The sequence below is a fragment of the Mauremys reevesii genome, linkage group 5 (genome assembly GCF_016161935.1).
Source record: "Mauremys reevesii isolate NIE-2019 linkage group 5, ASM1616193v1, whole genome shotgun sequence".
NCBI classification, from domain to species: domain Eukaryota; kingdom Metazoa; phylum Chordata; order Testudines; family Geoemydidae; genus Mauremys; species Mauremys reevesii.
In genome coordinates, this window is record NC_052627.1 from 13,702,296 (window position 1) to 13,728,592 (window position 26,297).

At 43.5% G+C, this 26,297-nt stretch overlaps 1 protein-coding gene and 1 long non-coding RNA gene across 4 annotated transcripts in view; one reads left to right on the forward strand and one right to left on the reverse strand.

The window, feature by feature from the left end:
* Positions 1-26,297, forward strand: part of GC (GC vitamin D binding protein) — a 46,514-nt gene that overhangs the window by 14,755 nt on the left and 5,462 nt on the right. Inside the window, exons 2-11 of one of the 2 annotated variants that reach the window (XM_039540792.1) lie at positions 2,202-2,271; positions 3,117-3,249; positions 6,390-6,601; positions 8,975-9,107; positions 14,433-14,527; positions 17,165-17,294; positions 20,346-20,548; positions 21,556-21,688; positions 22,298-22,395; positions 23,059-23,191. In XM_039540792.1, the coding sequence (XP_039396726.1) occupies positions 2,202-2,271; positions 3,117-3,249; positions 6,390-6,601; positions 8,975-9,107; positions 14,433-14,527; positions 17,165-17,294; positions 20,346-20,548; positions 21,556-21,688; positions 22,298-22,395; positions 23,059-23,191 (1,340 nt within the window). The remainder of the gene's footprint in view (positions 1-2,201; positions 2,272-3,116; positions 3,250-6,389; positions 6,602-8,974; positions 9,108-14,432; positions 14,528-17,164; positions 17,295-20,345; positions 20,549-21,555; positions 21,689-22,297; positions 22,396-23,058; positions 23,192-26,297) is intronic. The other variant, XM_039540793.1, reaches the window with a different exon arrangement.
* LOC120406258 overlaps positions 3,277-26,297 on the reverse strand; it is a 72,090-nt gene continuing 49,069 nt past the window's right edge. The window contains exons 4-5 of one of the 2 annotated variants that reach the window (XR_005599170.1): positions 3,732-3,864; positions 3,277-3,394 (exon numbers count right to left, since the gene is read on the reverse strand). This is a non-coding gene — a long non-coding RNA (uncharacterized LOC120406258). Of the gene's footprint in view, positions 3,395-3,731; positions 3,865-12,810; positions 13,037-26,297 lie in introns of those variants that run through there. The other variant, XR_005599169.1, reaches the window with a different exon arrangement.

The window sequence follows — 26,297 nt, forward strand, 5'->3', positions numbered from 1 at the left end:
TTCGAACTCCAGAAGCGCCGCGGTCGACTCCGGTACTCCACCACTGCAAACGGCGGTGGCGGAGTCGACCTTGGAGCCGCGGACTTCGATTCTGCGGCGTCTGGACGGGTGAGTAGTTCGAACTAGGGTACTTCGAATTCAGCTACGCTATTCACGTAGCTGAATTTGCGTACCCTAGTTCGACCCCGCTTCTTAGTGTGGACCAGCCCTAAGAGTGTGTCACAGAACATCAGTGATGCATTAGGTAAGCTTTTCTCAGTTGTGCAGTCTTATGGGAACCTCCAGACAGTCCTTAATGGAGCTCTATCCATGAATAGAGCTCATTATGCTTCATGTCCCCTACCTATGGGGGCAGGGAAGGAATTCTCCACTGCACTACAGCATCCTTACACTGTCATATCTAGTGCCAAGGAACAACAAGGGAGTCTAAGCCACACACTTCCCCCCACCTTCAATCAGTGGGGAGACATTGGCTTTTACACAGGTGTAAGTAAGAGCCGGAAAGAAAGCAATACTGATTCTGCTGTGTTAGCTACTGCAGAATAAAAAGCAGCAGCAGCAGCAATACTATTCTTAACCCAGGAGTTTAAAAAAAGCATTTGCAGGGGTTCATAATCCATGTTCTTTTGTTTTAGTGTAGTTCTGCACTGTGTCACCTTGCCTTCATCTTCATGCTTTTGAGCGGTATAGCCGGCTTTCCTAAGTTTGCCTGTGTCACTTCTCAGGGCTCCTGCTCTCTGAGGCAGCAGGCCTTTCATACATTTTTTAATCTGCCTTTTTCTTCCTGGGGAAGTACAGTATGGTCACAGAACCCACTCCTGCTGTTCAGATGGGTCTGCTTTTCCATTACAAACATTCATACGGGAAAATCTGCTTATTAAAAAGGACGTCAGCCAGCATACCGGGAAGACAATTTTACAGGATCCATTGCTATTGCGTTTATGGCAGGCAGATGGTAGTGATTCCACCTGATTTCTGTGATAAGCAGAAGACGAGTCAAAAGCTCATTTGAAACTGGCAACAAAACTAGTTTTTGTAAGAAATAGCAGGAAGTCAGATGTTTGCTGGAGATGGAAACCACCTTCTGAATAGTACTTTATAATAGTATATTTTTTGTACCTGAGCTATTATCGGGCTGTCCAAATTATCTTGATTTTCAAAGTTCAGTGTGTACCTTTTTTGTATGGACAAATACACTTCGTAGAACCGTGCTACTGAATTAACTAGGGGTGGAATCAATAGGGTTTTATGAAAATTAATTGGAATTCTGTGAAAATTACTCTGAGGCTACATTGTCAAATTTAACAGAGAAATATGTTCTTTGTAGAGTTGTGGGGCTTTTCAGGGGATTGTTTGAGGCGTTGGTTTGTTTTACACCATTCGGTGGAATTCTGCAGCAGGGATAGAATTCTGTATTGAACTCTGTAAGCTGTTTTGAACCATCCTATGTTATTTTGTATTAAATGCTATAGGGATGAAATTCGTCCCCATGCAGTGGGCCTGCACAAGCTTTCTGCGCCACTAGAATCCTATTTTGAGGGCTTACGAGGGAATTCGTTGATACTGTACTTAGAAAATTGATGCTGGCCCTCGGCACAGGGGTGAATTTCACCCCAGTGCTTTTCTACAAAGAAACCCTAACAACACGTGCACCTAGACAGTTATTTTCTACTTATAATAGTGGCAAAATGTGTTTTTTCTTTTTCCAGAAGAGATGGCTAGAATATGGGAATAGACATGTCATCCCCTTTCCATTTAAAAAATAAACCAACATTAATTCTCTCTCTCTCTCATCTTCTCATTTTGGAAAGAAGAGCCTGATCTGAAGCCCACTGAAGTAACAAGACTCCTATGGACTTCAGTGGTCTTGGGACCAGACCCTCAAGAACATAAATTCTACTATAAATAGGTTTTTATACTATGCTCATCACCATGGATCTGAGCATCTCACCTCAGTGAGGGACGTGACTAACATTTGTCAGGTTGTTTTGTTCTCTCCTCCTTTCCCAAAAGGAGAGATGTGTGCAGTAGAATATGTTATTTGGGTAGGGTTTTTATGGTGTGGTTTTTTTGTTTTGGTCTCATCAAGCCCATCTTTGTCTTCCAGAGGACAGAGTGAGATACGCTTTGTTTTTCTTCTGTGTTCTGTTTTATCAAAACAAGTAACTGATCATAAATCCTCCTGTGACTGATTTTTGCAGGTCGAGACTATGTACGGGACAAAATCTGTCAAGAATTCAACATCCTGGGGAAAGACAACTTCCGATCTCTGTATGTACCTCCTGGAACACTGAAGCATTGACTTTGAACCCAGGGTGCTCAGACACAGCACGCAAACCAAGTTAAAGAAAATTATTATAAAAAGAAAAAATAATGTTAGAAGGTTTAACTATCAAACTTTCTAAATGGGGAGTCCTATTGATTTCAGTGGGACCACTCACATGAATAAAGTTAAACACCTGCATGTTTGCAGGATCAGGGCCTTAGACTGTAAGTTGTTTGTCTGCCTTGAATTTTCACAAGAAGTTAATTACCTAAATCCTATTGCATTTTAATGGAATGTGGGTGCCTAGCTCCCTCAGGATTTGAAAATCCCAGCCTTCTACTTCAATGGCAGCATGTGTCTCTCTGACCGGAGCTACACTGCTATTTTTAGCAAGCTAGGTGGAGCAGCACTAGCAGGTGTCTATCTGAGCTGGGAAACACGCTCCCAGCTGCAGTTTAGATGTACCCTTAGACATTTCACTGCCTGATCTGCAGCGACGATCAGTGCTTAGGCATGTATGTGACATCAGATGTATCCATAGATAATTATAGAAGGAAATCCGTGTCCACAATTACTTCTGGCTGCAAAGCTGTGGGAGCAAACTGGAAGCCTGGCTACAGGCAAACTGAAAATAAGGCTCTGCAGCTATAGCACAGATTCCGATGACATTTAAAGAAGTCAAAATATTGCTTTAAAAGAAAACGCTCGTTCTTATTTCCGACCCAGAGCTGCTGTTCTTCATGTAAAACTTGTAACTGCAATCGGACAGATTTATGTCAATAGGGTTTCAGTGAAAAGTAAACACTGCCCCAAACTTTCCATGAGATCTTTGCTTCCTGTTTGTTCTCAGAGCTATCATCCTGAACAGCAAGAAATTCTCCAATGCCACCTTTGAAGAGATCAGTCACCTTGTGAAAGAGGTGGTCTCCCTGGCAGAAACATGTTGTGTCAAAGGGGCCGACCCCAACTGCTATGAAACTGGGGTAAGTCGTGCTCTATAGAATCATAGTATCTTAAACATGGTGCATTTATTAAAGAAAACAGCTTCTAACGATAGACAGACAAAACAAACCAGTTTCCATACAGCTTCGGTCTCAGCTTTTTCTCCCTTGTCTACCAGGCCCCATCCTGTATGATGACAAAGGAGATCCATTCCAATTTAGGCTTAAATAGGTTCTTGTAGCATTTATTTTGTACATTTTAAGACAATGCTATTACCAGCTATAAATGACCTCTTCTGGGGAGAGGGAGATTTTTTCCAAGTCTCTGGTCTCTGCTATGTTCTTCCCCTTTTTTTCTCCACTCTCTTGTTGTCAGTCACTATTTTTATACCCTATTCCGTAGCTTTGCGCAGACTCAGTTACCAAGTTGCCTCATCTATGAACTTATCCATTCTAAACCCCTGACTAAACATTTTTATGCACAAGTCACAATAATTAACCCAAACGAAAACATTTTTGCTTACCTTGCTAACACTTGTCTTCCTTATATCATCTGTTCTCTGCTGCTAGTCCCACTGGCTCGCTCCAGTTGTTTTAATCTTACTGGTCTGTTTTTGTGGCCTTGGGTTTTTGCTTGTCAGCTTGTCTTGGGAGCACCTTAAAATTAACAATTCCCTCATGACGCTCTGTTTCACTTTGCTAATTACACAGACCATGGTTTTACAAAGCAAGACACACAAACCAGGTTTCAGAGTTTATACAACCCTGAAGTTTTTCCAGCTACATTCAGGAATGCTGCATCAGCAGAGAGACACACACAAATTCCTTTCTATTGTCTTATAGTACTACATATAATACTCAAGTCTCTAACATTATTTAGTATCTATATATTTGACTGACAATTCATTATGCAGTTTCCCAAGAGCACTATCTGGAATTCTGAATGGCATACAGAGGCATCTACTGGCTGAATAATATATTGCACATAACCATATTATTACATGCTTACCAGAGAGAAACAATGTGATGCTTCCAATTTATGTACAGTTATGTAGATGCAATGTTGTTTACATTCCAATGGAAGTTTCAGGTGAAAATGGTGGAGAAGTCTGGGGGGAGGTGAATACGTACGGAAGCATCTTGAAATTAATTTAAAAGGTAACGCTGACTATGGCTGAAAGGTGGTGGGGTTTGTCCGTTTAGTGCATACACGTAACTCTTATTAATATTAATGGGATTTAATAGAGCTGGGATCCAGCTGCAAAAATCAGGTCTGGATCCAGATTTCAAGCAGCTTGTTCTGTGATAATGGTTAAGAGTCACAGAAAGGGTAAAATTTTCCTGGAATTAGGGAAATGCTATTATCCCTAAAGTTACTGTAGAATCTGCCGCTGGCACCTTGCCACATATTTAAAGGAACAATACACATACCCTCATGTTGCCAAAAGATTGGGGTATCCTGATCCAAGCTTTGGGGTTGGGGCCATCTCTGTTTTTTATTTTTGGCAAGTCCCTGTCCCACCTTGTGCCTCAGTTTCCCCATCAGTACTATGAGGATAATCATTGTGACCTCCTCTGTAAAGTGCTTTGAGATCTAAAAATGAGAAGTGCTATATAAGAAATAATGTTGTTGTTACATAGTGCCAGTGGCTAAGCGGTTTTACAAATCATATTCAGAGTATGGATGAGGAGCCCCAGAAAGGACTGGGCCACATTTCCTGAGCACAGATCACTGTTCTGTTTTAATTGTTTCTGGAGAACTAAAAATGTTGGTATGACTGATATCTAACAGACCAATTCCTCATGGAAACAGGGTGGCCCACTTCTGCCAACTTAAATACCCATTTCTGGAATCACATCCGCCTCTTTCCTCTTCAGACCAGCTCCATCATGCCAGCGCCAAGCCTGAGTGACTGAACTGGGCATGGGCCTGTGCACAGATGTGGGTGAGGAATCTTCATACTCTCACCCCAGGCCCAGAAGAGCTGCAGACACACTATGTGGAGGCTACTTCCACTATGTGGCTAAGTAGCTCTCCATGCCAGTTACATGCTCCTAACATGGGACAGAGAATTGAAGGACCATGAATGGCAGATCATCTGCTTCCACCTCCCCCACAGGCCTGCTCTCACCTGTCTGTGCCCTGCAGCCTCCTTGGCTCCATGCACTACAGCCCCCCCAAATCCTACCTTTCCCTTCTACAGCAGACACTAAGCAACACAACCACATCCACTTTGAGCTACAGCCTGCAGTCTTCTCACTTAAAACAAGTCAATGGGAGTTTTGCCTTCATCAGGGCTCCAGAATCCACCCCTACAGTGATTACCATTAAAAAGGGAATATTTTCCCACAGTTACCACACCCTGGTGTCTGAAAAGCTGCAGGTATCTTCTAATCTAAGATAGCCGTGTGGTCAGAGAAGGTAAACGCTGACTTCCTAACGCCGCCACTGTGGTTCTTGTTCTCCTCTTTTCTTGCTTTGCATTGGAGCCCTCACTAGTTTTGGTGCTTGCTTTATGCATTAAGCAATCAGGTTTTTTACTGCTGATAGTGTGAGACGTTTGGGTCAGATACCTTTTAATGCATGTTTTGTGTTATCTCCTTCTGAGAAACACCTCGAACAGAAGCTGGCTTTACAAAAGTCAGAATTTGGCCAGAGCTACAGTGCTTAACAAGTGGTTAAGCAAGATGGTTAACAAAATTCTCACACAACTCATTCATCTCTCCCCCCATCCCCCCCCAAAAAATGATCTTGTCCCTCTTCTCACCAGAGAATGAATAGCAGAAGGGGAAATCTCATCTTACTAAGACTGTATTACATTGACAAAGTATATTGTGGTACATTCATGGGTATGCAATGAATTACTAAATAACGTGGCCCCAATAAACTCCATAAGTGACTGGGAGGGGTTGCAGCCAGCACAGAGGAACAAGGTAATGACACTGTGGTTCTGTACTACATACCAGTGCTTATGTCCTCAAGATGAGGTGACACCAACCCAACCCACCACAGAGCTCCTCCACAGAGCCCGCTTCTTTGAGCTGTGTGCAGAAGTGGATTTCACCTATAGAGAGAGGCAATGTTTTACTTAAAGAATGTGAAAACTATAATTACTGCTAGACTGAGAACTTGGACATTAATGTTCCCTCATTTCCTTTCCTTCCGTTCCACCCTGCCCCAGTCTTCAGCGCTGTCTGTCAAGTCCTGCGATGAAAACGCTCCTTATCCTGATCACCCAGGGATTGCCGCTTGCTGTACCCAGCAAGGGTTAGAGCGAAAGCTCTGTCTGGCTGCCTTGCACCAACCGCCCAAAGAGTTCCCTACATATGTGGAGCCATCGAATGAAGAACTTTGTGAGGCCTTCAAGAAGGACCCCCAGGATTTTGCAGATAGGTAAGTGTAAACCACACACCTCCTGGGTGAGGTGTTCTGTCCCATCTAGTGGCCCCAAGACCACTGAGAGAGAGAGAGGGAGATTAATGAGTTTGCTCAAGTGTTTTAACTAATAGCCAGTTGACTTGTAGCTCATGCGGTAGCGGCTCATGTTTTAAGCTCCAGAGGCCCTAGGTTCAATCCCACCCACCGCTGTCTGTCGGCGTCGCATAAGCACTAAGAGTTTAGCTTATGAACTTTACACATCTTGAATATATCCTGAGAACAACATTAAATTCCTTAATTTCAAACAAACTCATTCACTAGTCAACTAGTCAGATTCTGTTTTTTCTCTCTGACGAATGGTTGGGATGCAGAAAAGTGTAAGTGGGGCTTAAGCACTGGATAGACGTTTATCTTGTGTGCTTTATTGTCTCTGGGTTCTGCATGGATGCACAAGGCTGCAAAGGTACAAAGAACCTTTCTCCCCTACCCACTATATGTGCCAAGCACCAGAGTTAGAACCACAGTCCCTGGGGACGTGCTCCACTCGTCATGGGGCAGAAAGGACCATGGCTTAGCTTAATAAAATATTACATGGTGTAGCAATAACGTTCTTAAAGACAATGTGGTCGGAGTGTCCTTCTGGGCGCTGTGCGATCTGAAGAAGGGTCTCCGTGGTGCCTCTCAGCAATGCAGTTTTTAGAGTATCTTCTGCTTGGATGGTAGAAAGGCTGCGTGTGTCTTGGTTCATGAAGTTAGGACTATTGTTTGTTCTGACTCATGTGGTGGAGAGATGGTGGGAAAAGTAAGGGGGTGGGGAAGCAGAGAGCCCTTTCTAGATCCTGGATCTCTGACTTATTGTTGCATTCCTGGGTTCTCCTGAGGGACTAACATGGAGACTGAGGGTCCGATTTTTCAAAGGCATTTAGGTACTTAAACCTGCAGATAGGCACCTAATACAAATGAATTGCAATGCCTAGCTGAGTCCGGTACCTATCTCCCATTGAAATGAATGGGAGATAGGTGTCTAGCAGAATTTATAAAAATGTCTACGTGGTTTAGGGGCCTATCTCCATCTTTAATCCCTAATATCTGGCCCTGAATCTCTCTGTAGAGATTGATAGTAACATTTCTTTTTAGATGCTTTAGAGAGAGATTTTCAAAGGTACAACAGTGATTTAATCACACAACTCCCACTGACTATCAATGGTATGTGATTGTCTTTGCAAATCTCTCTGCAAATCTCTCCCTAGACACATCGATGTGCGAATGAATTGTCTGATGTTAAGTACCCAAGTTTGCCAACTTTGGACGTACGCTGCTGTTTGTTGTTAGATTTATGAATGCATTTACTTTAATGATTTCTTTCCTTCTCCTGGCGCTAGCTGCTTAATAATCTGAGAAAATGTAACCAAACTACAAGATAAAGTGTCCAGTGTGATTGCCTGTCAAGGAAGCAACTGTCTCATGCTCCCGGGATAAAAGAGAGATCCGTTAACTCTGACATTTCACCCAAGCAAAACCAGGGAGAACTTTTGGGGCCACCTCTGTGTGGGTGCACGGCTAGGCTGGGGAGAGGATGCATCCCTGTAACACAGAGAAAGCAGCAATAATCTAGCAGTAAGTTGTGTGGGAGAGGCAGTTAGAACTACGGCCCGCACTCACAGGCCTACAGTGGATAGGAAGGGACATGACCATAGCTCCCCTGTTGGCATTATGCTTTATACAATCATAATGTCTCCCTCCCTATGACTTAGGCACTACAGAGTCTCTCCTCTGTCCTCTCACTCTGCATTCCATTGATGCACAGGGCCATGACCTAGCTCCACGTATTTATCTTTTCTTGCTAGCCCACCTAATTCGCTCATCGGGCTTGGTAGATGCCAGGCATGACAAAAATGCAATTTATTAAACTATTTATTAATTTATCTGAAACTAATCAGGAAGCTATTAAACCAGCCAATGTAATATTGTTTTAATACCATGACAGTGATGAAGACTCTGTCAGGTCAGGCTGACCTCACAAACTGTATTGATCATCAAAAAATCCATACGAAGAAACAAACTTGCTGGAGTATTTCTGTTCTGATCTCAGTTAGTGGAGCAGTGACTCATTCACATGGGTTTAAGCCCATTTTTGTGAACTGGTTTATATGGGCAGACTGCTATATGTCCATGGCTACCACCATTTTAAAAAAAATGGAAAATAGCATATGTTACACTTGCAAAAACACTGGGGTGGGATTTTCAGAAGCCCAGAAGGGAGTCGGGTGCCCAACTCTTTGAACGTTATTGACTTTCTTCAGGAATTAGGTGTCAGATCCCTTTAGATGTCTTTGAAAATCCTTCTGAGTTAACAAAGTCTCCAGCCAAGTACTGTCTCTTTTCTAGGTTTACGCATGAGTATTCCAGTAACTATGGACAAGCCCCACTGCCAGTATTAGTGGGTTCTATAAAGAGTTACTTGTCCATGGTTGGGACTTGCTGCATTTCACCAAGCCCGACTGTGTGCTTCTTGAAAGAGGTAAGTGTGTCCCTCCTTCACTTGCTTCCTGCCAACTTCTACAGCAAAACAAGTCTAAAACTTTTTTTAAAAAGTTGTCTCTTCTATCGAGTCTTTAATCTTGATACAGTCCCTATCCCAGTGGCATGGCGGTGTGTGTGCAAAATGCAGCACCATGCATCATAAATTATATGTACTGTATAGAACAGTGATTCAGGGTGTCATTTGGAAGGCTACCAAAGGATGTAGCGATTCAGTCCTGGCATCCACTGACTTTTAATCATGATTAAGCGGTGTGGCTCTCGCCAGTTTTGCTCCATGAGGAAGCAAGGGAACATTTGCTCTGCATTTGATCCCCCGGGGTTTGCACTCCTTTAATATGTACTTCTTGAAGTCAAACCCCAACACTCCAAATGAAACTCAGCTAAAACCATTAAGTTCCACATCAGGACCTTGCTAAATCATTAATTTTGATAGAAAATCTAAATTTGTGCAAAGTCCACTCCATATGTTTCCACTCCATATGTTTTCATCATGTGTGGCAGCATCTTACTGTCACTAAGATGCTGCCACACATGATGAAAATGAGCTCAATAAGGGGTTTGGTTGCAGCATAATCAAAAAAATATCTCTTATGTAAACCTCAATTTTGTCACACTCAGAATTGTCTTTGAAGGAGCTCAAATGTGAAATTGCAGAACTACTAACTGTCGTCTGTAACCTACCATTTAAATCAGCTTCTGTACCAGATGACTGGAGAATAGCTAATGTGACGCCAATTTTTAAAAAGGGCTCCAGAGGTGATCCCGGCAATTACAGGCCTATAAGCCTGACTTCGGTACCAGGCAAACTGGTTGAAACTATAATAAAGAACAATATTGTCAGACATATAGACGAACATAATTTTGTTGAGGAAGAGTCAACATGGTTTTAGGAACGGGAAATCATGCCTCACCGATCTACTAGAATTCTTTGAGGGGGTCAACAAGCATGTGGACCAAGGGTATCCAGTGGATTCAGTGTACTTAGATTTTCAGAAAGCCTTTGACAAGGTCCCTCACCAAAGGCACTTACGCAAAGTAGGGTGCCACGGGATAAGAGGGAAGGTTCTCTCATGGATTGGTAATTGGTTAAAAGATAAGAAACAAAGGGTAGGTATAAATGGTCAGTTTTCAGAATGGAGAGCGTTAAATAGTGGTGTCCCCCAGAGGTCTGTTCTGGGACCAGTCCTAGTCAACATATTCATATATGATCTGGAAAAAGGTGTAAACAATGAGGTGGCAAAATTTGCAGATGATACAAAATAACTAAAGATAGTTGAGACCCAGGCAGACAGCGAAGGGCTACAAAAGGATCTCTCAAAATTGGGTGACCGGGCTACAAAATGGCAGATGAAATTTCAAGTTGATAAATGAAAAGAAATGCACATTGGAAAGCATAATCCCAACTATACATAAAAAATGATGGGGTCTAAATTAGCTGTTACCACTCAAGAAAGAGATCTTGGAGTCATTGTCATAGTTCTCTGAAAACATCCACTCCATGTGCAGTGGCAGTCAAAAAAAATGAACAGAATGTTGGGAATAATTAAGAAAGGGATAGATAATAGGACAGAAAATATCATGTTGCCTCTATATAAATCCATGATACGCCCACATCTTGAATACTGTGTGCAGATGTGGTTGCCCCATCTCAAAAAAGATATATTGGAATTGGAAAAGATTCAGAAAAGGGCAACAAAAATTATTAGAGGTATGGAACAACTTCCATATCAGGAGAGACTAATAAGACTGGGACTTTTCAGCTTGGAAAAGAGATGGCTAAGGGGAGATATGATTAAGGTCTATAAAATCATGACTGGTGTAGAGACAGTAGATAAGGAAGTATTGTTTACTACTTATAACACAAGAGGTAGGGGTCACCAAATGAAATTAATAGGCAGCAGGTTTAAAACAAATAAAAGGAAGTATTTCTTCACACAATGCACAGTCAACCTGTGGAACTCTTTGCCAGAGGATGTTGTGAAGGCCAAGACCATAACAGGGTTCAAAAAAGACCTAGATAAATTCATGGAGGATAAGTCCATCAATGGCTATTAGCAAGGATGGGCAAGGATGGTGTCTCTAGCCTCTGTTTGCCAGAGGCTAGGAATGAGTGACAGGGGATGGATCACTTGATGATTACCTGTTCTGTTCATTCCCTCTGGGGCACCTGGCACTGGTGTTACCAGATGTGCCAGTTACTTTGGGCTATGCTCATTTATTCGGGTTACTCTTCAGGGGGTTGGGATTCTGTAATGTGCTGCTTGTGTCACTTGTGTGTTCATATGGAGCTCTACTCCTTCCTTCTGCAAGTCCCCTCCCAATGGAGCTACCCTGCAGGACCTCGGTTCCCCAGGGCTGGGTTCCTCCAGCCCCAAAATCAGATGAACACACACACACACACACACACACCCCAAGTCTGAGTGGACCGGGTCAATCAGCACTCTCAAGCTGACCCCCTTATATGTCCTTTTACTCAATGGGCTGCGTCAAGCAGCACTTTCAAGCTGCCACCCTTATATGCCCCAGGTTCAGCACATCCCTATCCCCATATTCACATTACAATTGTTCTGGTAGTAACCCACTTGATGAGCAAACCCCACAGTATTTTGGGGCACTACAGGGATCTTTAGCTTAGGTAAAAGAAATGTTGCTGCAGAGCAAATGAGGAAGCTAAAAACACAAAAGAGTAAAGTTCAGAGAGGTGGACCACACATCAAACAAAAGATAGCCGAATAGCATAGAGTCTTTCTGTGAGAGATCTATTGCTGTGGAGATTCACTGTAATACGCTGCACAATCCCTTAAGGGAAACTATGAGAGCGTGCAAAATCATTTCCTTGGTGGAGAGAGCGAGCTAGGAAATTAGTGAGGAGGGAGAGAAGTTTACTGTGCCACTGGTACCAAAAAGGGGGTTTGCTCTGAATCCACCTCCATACACGGTCTCACTGTGCAGTTCAGGAAGATCGCATTTAGGGTCTGTAGTTTTTTTTGGTTTCCTAGCATCACCATGCACCCAGATCGGAATAGGGTTTGCTGCTAATGCAGTGGAGGCAGGTGCACCGATTCCCTTTGCTTTCAGCCTGTAGGGAAATTAAGTAAACATCACAAACATGATGTTCATTTCCTACTAAGTGGCAGCTGCTAATCATCACTCCAGTCATTTCCAGCAACCTGGAAAACTATTTTGTATATTGAGAGCCAATTAGTTCCATTTAGCTGTTTGAAAAGAGGGGAGGAAGCAAAGACAACCAAACTGTTGAATTAAAGGGATCCATAAGAAGGGATTTAGTGGCAGCCCTGAAGTTGACAGTTTGGCTTGCTCAGTATTAGACATTTGGAGACAAACCCTCTGCTGGTGTAAATTAGCATTGTCTTATGGACCTCAGCGGCACTGTGCCATTCCACACACCAGCTGAGGATCTAGCGTGCGATGGTTAGCAAGCCAGAAAGAGATTGTAAACAATTATGGCTGAACCAGGACTATTTCCAAAGCTGAAGTACCAAACAGAAAAGTATCTATTATTCATGAGAACAGATAATATCATCTAGCTCTGACATGCCATGCAATGTATTTAGTGCAGCCATATGCAGGCAGATTTGCCTAAGAACAAGGAGTTCTAGTCTTTAGCTAGCATATGGAGCCATGGCACATGAAGGCATAAAATCCAAGAACAAGGGGAGCAGGTTCGAAGCGTTTACTGCAGTAGTTCCCAAACTTTAGCAAATGGAGAACAATTTCCCTATTCAAAGGAGTTGCACAAATCTATGTCTTCATGGTGTTCTGATAGTGCTTCGTGATGTGTGTGATGCAGCACTGCTTCAGTCTGTCCCACTTCTGGCTGCTGGGAAGGAAGAGTCGTATCTTTACTCTCTCTCTCTGCCTGTTGGGTGGTGTTTCCACTCTCACCTGAGAGAGAAGAAAGGTTGGAAAATGGATTTCAGTGGGTCTGATGCTATCAGAGTCGCTTGATTAGAGTTCCTTGCTCTGGGTGAAACATGCATGTAAGTGAGGTGGGAAGGATAGCTCAGTGGTTTGAGCATTGGCCTGCTAAACCTAGGGCTGTGAGCTCAATCCTTGAGGGGGCCATTTAGGGATCTGGGGTAAATATCTGTTTGGGGTTTTGTTCTGCTTTGAGCAGGGGGTTGGACTAGATGGCCTCCTAAGGTCCCTTCTAACCCTGATATTCTATGATTCTAATATTGAGTAGCACACCACAAGCTCCAGTCCAGAGCCACAGGTGGAGGATCACTGCTGTGAGCTTCTCAACATGGAGATCAGGATCTCCAGATGTGGAGAATCACAGATTGGTGATTGGCCTTGCATCTGATGAAGTGGGTATTCACCCACAAAAGCTCATGCTCCAAAACGTCTATAAGGTGCTACAGGATTCTTTACTGCTTTTACAGATTGGTGAGAGGGGATCACATATAGCTAAATAGTAAAGCAGGCCTGGCTAGATGAGAGACAGCCCTGGTAGGGAAGCAGAGGTCCCAGTCTGTAAAAGATAGAGAATCACCCCTCTGGAGGATACTGATCTTAAGAGAAAGGAAGTAAGTTTGCAATTCTAAATAAAAATAAAGAGATTCAGAAGTTAAAAGCCACTTCTGAAAAGGAGTGAATTACTAGGGAGGGAAATGCAAATGACTGAGAACTGCCAAGTTCACATATTCAGACCTGCATTTCTGACACTCCTCAGGACAGAGAAGAGGGCAGCAGTTTGTCAGCATTGCAACCAGTAAAAAGGGTATTCATGACAGGAAGAAGGGGCTCCAGTTGGAGTACCCGAGGTGACAGGACATCTTACATGAGCCTAAGGACTATATAAATATCTCCTTGATCCATCACAAAACTGAAGGACCACAAATGATAGCCCAGGGGTTCTCAAACTGGGGGTCAGGATCCCACAGGGGGTTGCAAGATTATTACATGGTGAGTCACGAGCTGTCAGCCTCCACCTCAAACCCTGCTCTGCCTCCAGCATTTATAATGGTGTTAAATATATAAAAAAGTGTTTTTAATTTATATGGGGAGGTCGCACTCAGAGGTTTGCTATGTGAAAGGGGTCACCAGTACAAAAGTTTGAGAACCACTGTGATAGTGGACATCTAGGAAAACTGTGTGTCATTTCAGCATTGCTTTGCAGCATTGCTTGGTACTGAACGCCACTGAGAGTTAATGGGGCTATTTAGACTCATTTAGGATAATAAACTGAATGACACGCTGACTGATAGGAATGTTCCCGTAGACTACAAGTAAAGGAATTAATCTGTGCCTAATGCAGTTCTTCTCCTTTCTGTTCCAGAGATTAGAAAGAAAGACTCTATCCATACTCACCACCATGTCAAACAGAATTTGTTCCCGCTATGCAGTATATGGGAAGGAAAAATCAAACTTCAGGTACAAAGGCAATACTATATGTTCAGAAGGGAAGGTGTTTCATATTTGAATTTCCTGTTTACTGTAAAATTGTAATAAGATTCAGCAGGATTTGAAAAATAAGTGCACTGTTGTATTCTGTGGGAAAGTACTGTATTTGGTAGAGGTACAAAGCAACCAGTCTAACCTATTACCATTCTTTTGTAGCATGTCAGAGCTGTGAAATCCTTCTTTAGATGGGCTCTCATTCAACCCAAGATTTTTTTCAACTGACATGGCTAAAGATCTCTCTTTTGTATATGGTTGGTGGAGTCTCCCATCCAATTAGAAGGGTGATCAAGAGGCATATACTGTTTCTAGTCTGTAGAGATGAGAGAGTAGATTGGACTTTCAGCTTTGTAGTGGCATTGCGAACAGCGGGGGTGTTGTTTGTGTACTGAACACAGAGAGCAAGATATTAATGTTCTGGGCTCTTGACTAGTGCCGGAAGGTGGGATAACATAAGAGTACAAGAGTGTATCGAGGATAAAGGTGGCAAGTGCTCATGGATACTCTTGGTTTCAGAGTTAAATCTGGGTATGGAGCCATGCCTCTGGATTTCCCAACTCCAGCTATTTAGGCCACCATCTTCAAATGAGATGTCTCAGGTTTGGCCCTTTAATTAATGTGCTGCTTTTCAGAGATGCTGAGCATCCATATGGAATCACAAGTGCTCAGCGCCTTGAAAATCAAGACCACTTATTTAAGTACTTACACAGGGAGGGAGGTACCTAAATTTAGGCACTCATGCTTGAAAAAGTTGGTCTTGTTCTTTCCCAACTACACTGTTTTAATGAGATTATTTTTGTTTAAGGTATGCACCTTTCAAACCATTAGTCCATTAGAGAGGGCTAAAGTATGACAGCTCTACTCACTTGTAACTCAGTCATTGCTCAGGCATCATTCCCAGTGACTTCACAGGGAGCTTGCCAGAGTAGAACAATATACTCCATAAGGAGGAATTGGCCCAATGATCCTCGTTTATGCAAGCATGTTAAGCATTTCAGTCTTCCAGTTTGTTATGGTGCACTCACCATTAGAGCTCCCACTTGCAATAGGTCATAATGTTGCAGGTATCCCCAGTTACAGCCCCTTCTGCTGGCCATCCCCATCTGCATGGGTCTTCCACAGCCTGGCCCTCCAGGCAAGTCACCTAAGAGTTCAAAGTTCAATCCCCTTTCAGGGCACTCAAAGTCCCAACACATACACAAGCTCCTGAGCTCAACTCACCGTTCTTACTGAACTTCTCTTCAGTTCCCTGCTCCTTATAGCCTCCCCCATACAGAAGCCTGCCCTGAGGGTCTCTTCTATTCTTTAGTCCCCTTCCAGAAGACCCAGCCCCAAGACGGTCTCCCTGGCCCGTTGTTCCAAGGGTCCGCCACAGTAGTTAGCTTAGTTTTTCAGGCATAGACAACACCAAATTGGTAGGCCTTCCCACACAGATAAATACTACTGCCACTACAGTCTCTTCCACACCGAGCTCCCTCAGCCTGTGTAAGGCCCAGCAGGTCTATACACAGGCCCGCAGGGTTGCCAGGCAGTGAACACCACTTCTACACTGACACCTGTTACTAGCTTGTGCACCCCAACCCATGACCCACTGCAGACACCAACCCCAGGAAGTCTCACCTCTAGGGGTTTGACAGATAACAGCCTCATGGAACTTGATTGTCTCCCCACACTATATAAACCCAAAGGCCATTCCAGGAAGTGTCTAGGCAATAATGCAGAGCACTAGCTGGCTGCCAGGACCACCCTACCTTCTCTGTTCCTGAACTCTCAGTATTGATCTTGAATCTTGACCCCGGTTCAAACCCTGGAATACTCACATGGCCCCGATACCTGGTATTGGCCTCAGCCTGATCCCCAATCTGTCTCTAGCTCTGTCCTTTGGCCTGACTCGCTGCTTGACTATTGACCCTGATACTTACTCTGAAGCCCAGTGGTTGTTCCTGCCTACTGAGTTCCTGACACTAGTCCCGCCTTCCTTCACCCGGGATCCTGGCAGCCTGCTTTTAAGGCCCAAGTGTCTGATGGATCACCACCTAACTCAGCCCAGGAGGCAATCAGTCAGTCACCCCACTGGTGTGGGTTGTGTTTCTAATTGAGGTTCTTCCCTTTCTCTAGCAGGTGATGGTAGGGTGACCAGATAGCCAGTGTGAAAAATCGGGACGGGGGTGGGGAGTATTAGGAGTCTATATAAGACAAAGCCCTGAATATCGGGAGTGTCCCTATAAAAATGGGACATCTGGTCACCCTAGATGGTCACCTAGGTAGGGAAACACTATCACGTAGCTCTTCTATTTTTAGTCCATGTTTTAAAAAGCCATAAGGCATATGCGGGTCATCCTAGTAGGTTGAGAGCTAAAGTATTGGCAATAAAAGACTTTGTTGACCTTCTCTGCTCCTGATTCAACATTCAATAAAGAATATACAGTATTTGTTTTTTCAGACCTTCTGCATCCATAGGATGAAACAAGCAAATCTCTTTTTAGTGACTCATGTTCTAAATTCATGGCACTTATCCTACAAATATCAATGGACAGGACTTAAGAACGGTAGGCAGACGTTGGAATAGCTAAAATACCTAACTCCGTTTTGTATTTTGTGACTGTCTAGCATCTTAACAATGTTTGCTCAGAAGATACCCTCTGCCTCCTTTGAGGACATTTCCCCACTAGCTGAAGACTCTGCTGAGGTCTTTTCCAAATGCTGTAGTGCCATGGCTGAAGACTGCATGCAGAAGGAGGTAGGAATCCCAGAATTCTAGACAGAACAGACCTCTTAGGTCACCTAGCACAGTGGTTCTTCAGTTTGTTGACCCCACAAGCCAAAAAATGGCCTCAAATGTCATGCCACAAAAGCTTGTGAGATTTGGATCAAAAGGAGAAACAATGGGAGGCATTGGAATGCTTTGAGCAATAGGTTGGGCATACTGTCAGGTGCTGGGGACTTGGGCATAGGAATGGTGGGGATGCTCAGTGGAGCTGGCAGGGGCCTGATGCTGGGTGGGGGTTTGGGAGCCTAGGGGATGGTGGGCTCCTGCTGAGGCTGTTTCCCTTCTCTTCTCCCACCTCTGCCTGCTAAATACTCACTTCAGTGAGTGCTGCTTTGGGAGGTTGGCTCTGAAGCCTCTAGAAACACCAGGGAGGAGGGATAGCTCAGTGGTTTGAGCATTGGTTGTGAGCTCAATCCTTGAGGAGGCCACTTAGGGATCTGGGTCAAAAAATTGGTCCTGCTAGTGAAGGCAGGGAACTGGATTCAATGACCTTTTGAGGTCCCTTCCAGTTCTAGGAGATTGGTATATCTCCAATTATTACCATTTTTTTAGGTCCCCTACCCCAGAATTAGGTTCTCTAGGCGAGTGGGAGGAGGGGAAGGCAGAGAGCTGTGGGGTGACTGGGTTGGGAGGTGGAAGAGGGATAAGGTGGCAGGAGCAGCACAAGAGGGAAGAGAGAGCAAGATGTGCTCCCTGGATCCTATAAACTTCAGGATTTGGCTTTTTTCCCCTCAGTCCATGAAATAAAGGTCACACGCTGTAGACTGAGAAACACTGACTTGGTCCAGCCTCCTTGCTGGTGCAGGATTATACCACATTGTACACTTGGTCGTGCTTTGGTGCCGTTTTGTTTAAAATGTCTCGTGGTTGAATTTCCACGACCACTTTCCTTAGAAAATTCTTAGGAGAAGGCCAGAGTTTGAAAGTATTTGGCTGCCCAATGGGAGTTAGGAACCTAAACACCTTTAATAATCTGCCCTGAAGTGCATAAGCTTTGTAAGTGCTATCATTTCATTCTTCAAAGGGGCTTGTTTTGTTTCTGCTGCTTATTCCCTCTGGGTTTCTTTTCTCTTAGGGCATGTCTACACTTACTGGTAGATTAGCACCACTGCAATCGATGCAGCGAGTATCGATTTAGCAGGTCTGGTGAAGACACCGCTAAATCGATGGGAGAGCATTCTCCCATCAATTTGTGTACTCCACCTCCCCGAGAAGCATATGGGAAGTCAACAGGAGACGCTCCCCTGTCAACACAGCACAGTGTAGCCACTGCAGTAAGTGGATCTAACTACATTGACTTCAGTTACATTATTCACGTATCTGAAGTTACGTAAGTTAGATTGATTTACCGCGGTAGTGTAGACCAGCCCTAGTTTCAGATGACTGTATTACTTATAAAGACCTCTTTGAAATGGGATCTCTAGAGAGTAGCATGAGTGATTCCATTCGATTTCCCATTTCATGTATTTATTTCTGTATTTGTAACTGAGTTTTCAAATCACCAGCTAATTTATTAGTATAATAATCACTTGTGCTGCTAATTGTTTTCCCTATTTCTTTATTTACTCTTCCTCATGGAAGAAGTAGTTAGCGGATGGATTTCTCTATTTGATAGGTGCCCATCACACTGCTGTGGCGTTTGAGTAAATACATCCATTGAAAATTCTTTTATTCGGTTTCTATATTAACTGACCCCTTAGTTTCCCTCCTAGGCAGTAATGTATCTGTGGGGGAAATGTCTTCCTAACCTCAGTCTTTAGTCTTTATGTCCTAAAGTTTGGGGATTAATATCAGTTCTACAGTTTTATCCTAAATAGTCAAATTATGGATGATATTCTTATTCAGATTAACAAGGAGTCCGGTGGCACCTTAAAGACTAACATCTTTATTTGGGCATAAGCTTTCGTGGGTTAAAAAACCTCACTTCTTCAGATGCATGGAGTGAAAGTTACAGATGCAGGCATTATATAATGAGACATGAAGAGACGGGAGTACCTCACATTTTCAACAGTGACTAGTGATCTGGGGTATCTCAATTTTGGTGCCCAACTTGACACTTACCAGTGTCTCAATTTCAGAGAGTGAGTGCTCAATGCTTTCTAAAAAAATCACCTTGATGGTATCCCATGTTGGGCACCTAAACATGGAGGCACCAGAACTCACTAGTTACTTTTGAGTATCTTGACTTCAATGTCTAATCCTCTTCTAAAATCTACTCAGCTTTTACAATGGTGCCTTGTGACAGTAACATCCATGTGTGCAAACAAAGTTGGCTTTGACTGATTACTATTAAGATGATATGGACTCTAAGCATTTGAAAACTGACATATAACCCTGAGCATTGCACCCAATCCTGCATTCGAAGTCCAATACCAAAGTTCACTAGCTGGACTTTGTGAGGTTTGTGGCAGGTCGGAAAAGTTAAGCCAGTTTTCAGAGGCTGCAAAAGCCAGAGTCATGCCTTTTCAGCATCTCAACCGTCAGGAATTGGTTCTGATATGGTCATCCTTCTACCATGTGTTTTTATTGTTTGACACATTGTCATTTTGAGACTGTTTGGGATCTGGAGTTGTTTGAAGCTCAGAGGTAAATTTCTCTCCAGCTTGTGCAATTCACTTAAGGTCTTATGAACTCATTTTTTTTCCTCACTCTGAACTCCAGGACCTGGATCCAAAGCCCAGGGCAGTAACTGGAAATGCTGTTGTTCCAAACACAACAGACTTATTCATAATAGATAAGGCACTGGAGGAATGACCACAGGACTGGGAGTCAGGAGGTCCTGAGTAGTAATCATAGCTCTGCCACTGACTCACTGTTTGGCCTTCAGCAAATCATTTCACCTTCTTGCTTGTTTCCCCATCTGTAAATGGGGATAATAGTATTTACCTGCATGCCTCCTAAAGGCATAGTGGGAATTCAGTAGTCAGTGTCTGCACACTGTTTAGAACAGGTAAACCATTGTAAAAATGCCAGGTATCACTATACTTCAGCTCTTAAACTCGTTGCTGTCTTTTTTTATAGCTATCAGAACTCACCACAAAAATCTGCACTAAACTATCATCCAAGGATGAAAAAATTTCTGATTGTTGCAAAGGAAAAAATCTCCTGGAAAACTACCTGTGCATGTATTCACTGCAACCTGCTAAATCCCCTCAACTGCCGGAAATCCAAAGGCCCACAGATGAACAGCTGTGCACTGACGCTGGGAGCCATCAGATGGATCAGTATGTAGGCTCATTGCCCTCCTTCCGCTAGCCCAGACAGAACAGTGGTTATCGCTGACAAAGCGGAGTCCTAGTTTCATTCCCAACACTTCTCGAAAGCACTGGGTTAATTGCCTTTGGTTTATGATGATCGGGCCACTGGCTGGAAGATTCTCTGCACCTTGAAGTCTTTAAAGCGTGATTTGAGGACTTCAATGGCTCAGACACAGGTTTGATACAGGAGTGGGTGGGTGAGATTCTGTGGCCTGCATTGTGCAGGGGATCAGACTAGATGATCATAATGGTCCCTTCTGAACTTACAGTCCATGATTCTATATCATTTGTATTTCAGCAGCATCAAGAGGTCCTCATTGCGACAGGGCCCCATCACGCTTCGTGCTGCATAACCCTAATAAGAGACAGTCCTTGCCCCAAAGAGCTAACAATCTAAATAGACAAGACAGACAGAGTGAGGTGGGGAGAAGGAAGTATTATGATGTGAACAGAGGCACAGAGAGATTAAGTGACTAACCCAAGGACACACGGAGTCAGTGTCAGAGCCAGGAATATAACCCAGATCTCCTGAGTCCCAGTCCTGTGCCTTAACCGCAAGACCATCCTGCCTCTCTTCAGGAATATCACCCTGCAGCTCCCCACAGGATCAGGGTCCCATTGTGCTTGCTGCTGTACTGACACACAAAAACTTAGATCTTCAAAGGTATTTAGGCACCTAACCCAATGAGAGTTAGGCACCTGGGTATCTTTGAGGATTTTGACCACAGTCCCTTCTCCCAAAGAGCTTACAATAATAATAAGAAAAATAATGACAATAGGAAGTATCAGGAAATGTTAATAATAGGTGGCACTACCAGCCCAGTCTGTAATACACACTGGAGAAATTGGTATTTTTGTAGTTGCAAGATAGCATCATCTAAAGTTTGTCAGCAATGCTGGAATGAGGGATCTGGTTTCATCCTATGATGAACACACAAACTAGAAGGTACTGTGTTTTTCTCCTCCTATTGCAGATACACATTTGAGATGGCGCGAAGGCGAACCAACATCCCAGAGGTGTTCCTAAGTAAGGTGTATGATGCTACCCATAATCTTCTCAATAGATGCTGTACCACTGCGGATTTAATAGATTGTGTCTCTAGCAAGGTAAAAAGTGTCATATTTCTCTCTCTCACATTCAGATGCCCTCTGCCTTGCTCTTAAATTTCTCCTTCCCCTAAAATCTTTCCCAAACTTACACAGAGCTTGTATGCGCCAGCCAGGGGTGAAAGTAACTTAAGTACCTGTATGCCAGAGTCCTGAGCAGAGGCATGGCCTCAGCCAGAGGAGGCGGGGCCTCAACTGGAAGAGGCGGGGCCTTTCGAGATTTAGAGGCCGGAGCACCGGGCCCTTGAAATCCCTGCCCAAGCCCAGCTGCCAGAGCTTCGGCAGGGATTTAAAGGGCCCAGGGCTTCCCGCAGCGGACGGAGCACCAGGCCCTTTAAACCCCCAGCCGAGCCTGGCTGCTGGAGCTCCGGTGGTGCTTTAAAGGGCCCGGGGCTCCCCGCAGCGGCTGGAGCCCTGGGCCCTTTAAATCACCGCCGCAGAAGCCGGTCCAGTCCGGCACGGCGTACTGGCTCTTGCTGGTACACCATACCAGACCGTACCAGCTTACTTTCACCTCTGGCGCCAGCCACAGCTAGCGGATCAGTACAATGCATTGTGACAGACAAGGGGATTACTTGATAGAAATATTCCTTTCTTTCTCCACTGCAGAGGCCACAGCTGAGAGGGGAGATAATCAAATTCCTAGCAAAGGCCGATGAGCTATGTGGAGAATATAATGACCTGACGTTCCTTGAATTCAAACAGAAGTAAGAATTAAATTCTACACATTCCTGATCCTCTACTACTCTGCTACTTCCACCATTTGCTCCTAAAGCTTCTCCTCCATTCTTGACTAATAGGGCCTTGCCTACAATATGTCCTGAATATTCCTACGCCTTTTTAAACAACTTCATTTCAGCTGTGTCTTTTCCTCTTTTAAGTTCACTTTCTACAGATGTTCTAGTGACCAAGTTCACAGGCACGAGTGTTTTGGGAAATGTAGGAATGTGAAGTGAATAATAGAGGATATTCACAGAAAGCGGATATATTTGGACCAGAAACCTCACTGAGAATTATGCTCCTCAAATAACAGCATAGAAATAGCCCATGTGACCTGTGTCCAGACAAAAGTGCTCGAAATTAAGGGATGTGTAAATTATCTGTGGCTCAGAGGTGACTTCTCTTGAAAGGGGACAAGGCAATGACTTCTTCTGCCCGCCTTAGTTTTAAGGCAGGGCTGCTAGTAGCTGAGGTTGCTGGTGGGTGCAGTGAATCAGGCCCACTGAGTGCTGTCCTGTGCTCCTTAGAATCAGTGAGCGTTTTGCCATGGATGTATTTGTACACAAATTCAACATATCACTGTCATTTTTAGTGCTTATTCTGTCACTAAAGTGTCCTTTAAAATCTGACCTGTTGCCACCGCATTGCAGACTGAAAGAAAGCTTCAGCAAGACAATGCCTGATGCAACCCCAGCCTCCCTTACAGAGCTGGTGGAGCGGAGAGCCGATTTCGCCTCCACGTGCTGTATTATGAATGCACCTCCAGTGTACTGTGGCTTGAAGGTAAAGTGCCATCTCTTTCTCTGCTCTCTTCAGTGATGTTCAGCGGATGTTTATTTGGTTGTCATCTGTCATGTGACTCCTCCTGTAGCTGCAGCGACTCTGCATTTAGGGTCAAATCCTGCAAATCACCACAGAGCCCAAATAGCCAGTTTTTGTATTCGCTAGGGATCCCTGATGAGGCCATGGAGGAGGGAATCTTCCCTGCCCCCTAAGGTCATGGAGTCCCTAAGCTTCCATAGCTTCCTTGCAGATTCCATCTCTGCTCTGGAAGGGCCTTGACCATTGGGTGCAGGTGCCAGTGGGTTCTCTGGCCCTGCATCCTCTCCTTCCCAGATATACTCCATCTCTTCCTGAGAGTGCAACAAGAGCTCCTGCAGAACTAGCACCCCTGAATGGCACCTCCAAAGTCCTTTCCAGGGTACAACCTCCACCCTTAGGACAAAAGCCGCACTCCTCCTGGAGCACCAAGCAGGGTGTACCCAGGAGGAGAAGCCCCCTTAATCCTTTGACTGGATGCACCACGCACTGCCCCCTGTGCGGCCCACACTCCCCCTCACCCCATGCCCACCGGAGAGCTGTACTACAGCATTAGCATGGCCCAGTGGGGATGATGGGGGCTATGCTTAGCCTCCGTACAGGAGCCCAAGAAAAAGAACACTCCTAGTGTCCTCTCCCTGCATTGTGGATTTGTTTAGCTGGGCAGAGTCTAGCCTGCTTTTCGGGATACCCACTGAATGTCTGATTTCAGGACAAGAGCAAGACTTGGGCGGGTTTGGGTGGAGGAACTGCTCCAGCAATATCTGGTAATAACAAGGGGTGATGTTATCCTCTAAGTGGCACTTATGGCTGGTGTCCAGACAGCACCCAGCAGTGATCACCTGGTGACTCAACGGCTACACTTAATGCTTCTTACTTTCCTGGCAAATAGCCGGTAGCTCTACAAATAAGCCATCTTTATCAATGACGTGGAAGAAAACATAAAATCATCACTGATAAAGTTTGCACATGACCAAAAAATTGGGGGGTGTGGTAAATAATGAAGAGGACAGGTCACTGATTCCGAATTATCTGGATCGCTTAATAAACTGGTCACAAGCAAACAATATGCATTTTAATATGGCTAAATGTAAATGTGTACATCTGGGAACAAAGAATGTAGGTCATGCTTACAGGATGGTTGACTCTATCCTGGGAAGCTGTGACTCTGAAAAAGATTTGAGGGTCACAGTGGACAATCAGCCGAACATGAGCTCCTGGTGTCCTGCTGTGGCCAAAAGAGCTAATGTGACACTGGGATGTGTAAACAGGGGAATGTCGAGGTAGGAGTGGAAAGGTTATTTTACCTGGGTGTTTGGCACCGGTGTGACCTCTGCTGGAATACTGAGTTCATTTCTGGTGCCTACAATTCAAAAAGATGTTAATAAATTGAAGAGGGTTCAAAGAAAAGTCACAAGAATGATTAAATGATTAGAAAATATACCTTATAGTGATAGACTCAAGGAACTGAATCTATTTAACTTAACAAAGAGAAAGTTAAGGGGTGACTTGATTACAGTCTATAAGTACCTCCATGGGGAACAAATAGTTAATGGACTCTTCAATCTAGCAGAGAAAAGTAGAACATGAACCAATGGCTGAAAGCTGACATTAACCAATTCAGACTGGTAATATGGTGTAATTTTTTAGTGAGAGTAATTAACCATTGTAATAATCTACCTAGAAGCCATCCTGGTCCATGAGGGTGCCCACAATGATCAAATGATCTCTCTCCTGCCTCATCTCTCTCCTCTCCACCCATCTCCATCCTCTGACGAACCATCCATCCCATCACCATTCTTACCATTTATGGATATAGCCCCACCATGAATTTTCCACCCTCTCTTTAGCCTCGTTTACCCTAGCCTTATTCACAACCTCCTCAGGTAAGGAGTTCCACAAGTTGACTGTGCCTTGTAAGAAGATTTCCTCCTTTATTTGTTTTAAACCTGCTGCCTATTAATTTCATTTTGTGTTTTAGTTTTCTTGTATTATGTTTTTTTTTAAATTTATTTTCATAAGTATTTCTCCTCATTTTCCATGATTTATATACATCACATGTCCCTTTTTCCTTTCTCTTTTCCAAGCTGATATCTCTTCCCTTATATACCTCTATTCTGTCTTCTGGGTCTTTTCTTTTGCTAATCTTTCTTCTTTCCTCTCTCTTCTCCTTCTTCTGCTCTCTAATCTTTTTTTTTGAGGTATTTTTAGTTTCTTTTTAGTACTAGAATATCTTTATAGTACATTTACCACATATGTATAAGATATTCGTATTCTTCAGTATTAATATATATATTCGTCTTATTCTTTTTTCCCTTTCCTTTTAAGTTTTTCTTTTTTTTGACTCCTTTCCTTCTCTTTTTAATCCTGTTTGCTTTTATCATCTTGTATGATCACTCCATCCATTTTTCATTCTTAACTTACTATCTTTTTATCCATTAAAATGTGCATTACATTTTGGTTATAAGTTTATTTTTTGTTGTATTATTTTTTTTTTTGCATTTTTTATTTTGTTTTTTACTTTATTTTTCTTGCCATTTTGTTTCTTAATCTTTTTGTTTTGTGAGTTCTTTCTTCTGTCTCTCTCTTATCTGTAGTATCTTAACTATCTTCTTCCTTTTCCTTTCTGCCCTTATTCCTTTCACTGTTTACTAGAAGATTCTAGAAGAACTGTTAATAGGACCACCCTCCTAACCACTAGTTACCCCTCTCCATTCTGTTAATTTACCATCCATCCCTACCTTTTTGTTCCCCCTCCCACCCTTTTCCACCTTTCCTTTTTCCACCTTCCAATCCATGAAAGGAAAGAGCCTTTGGTGAGGACCTGTCCCCTGCCTTCTTAATTTACTACAGAGCCTAGTCCAAGGACCTCCCCTGATATCTTAACACTACACTTACTAAATCCCCTTGTCCACATGTTTGTGTTTGTTTTCCCTTTTACCTTCAAGAAACCATCTTGACTATTGTAGTTTATTTTTTCTTTTTGTCTGACAATTTTATTCTTTACTATTTTTTGTTTTAATTTTATTTTTTTCTTATTATTTTTGTAATCTGTACGTCAAATATTTTG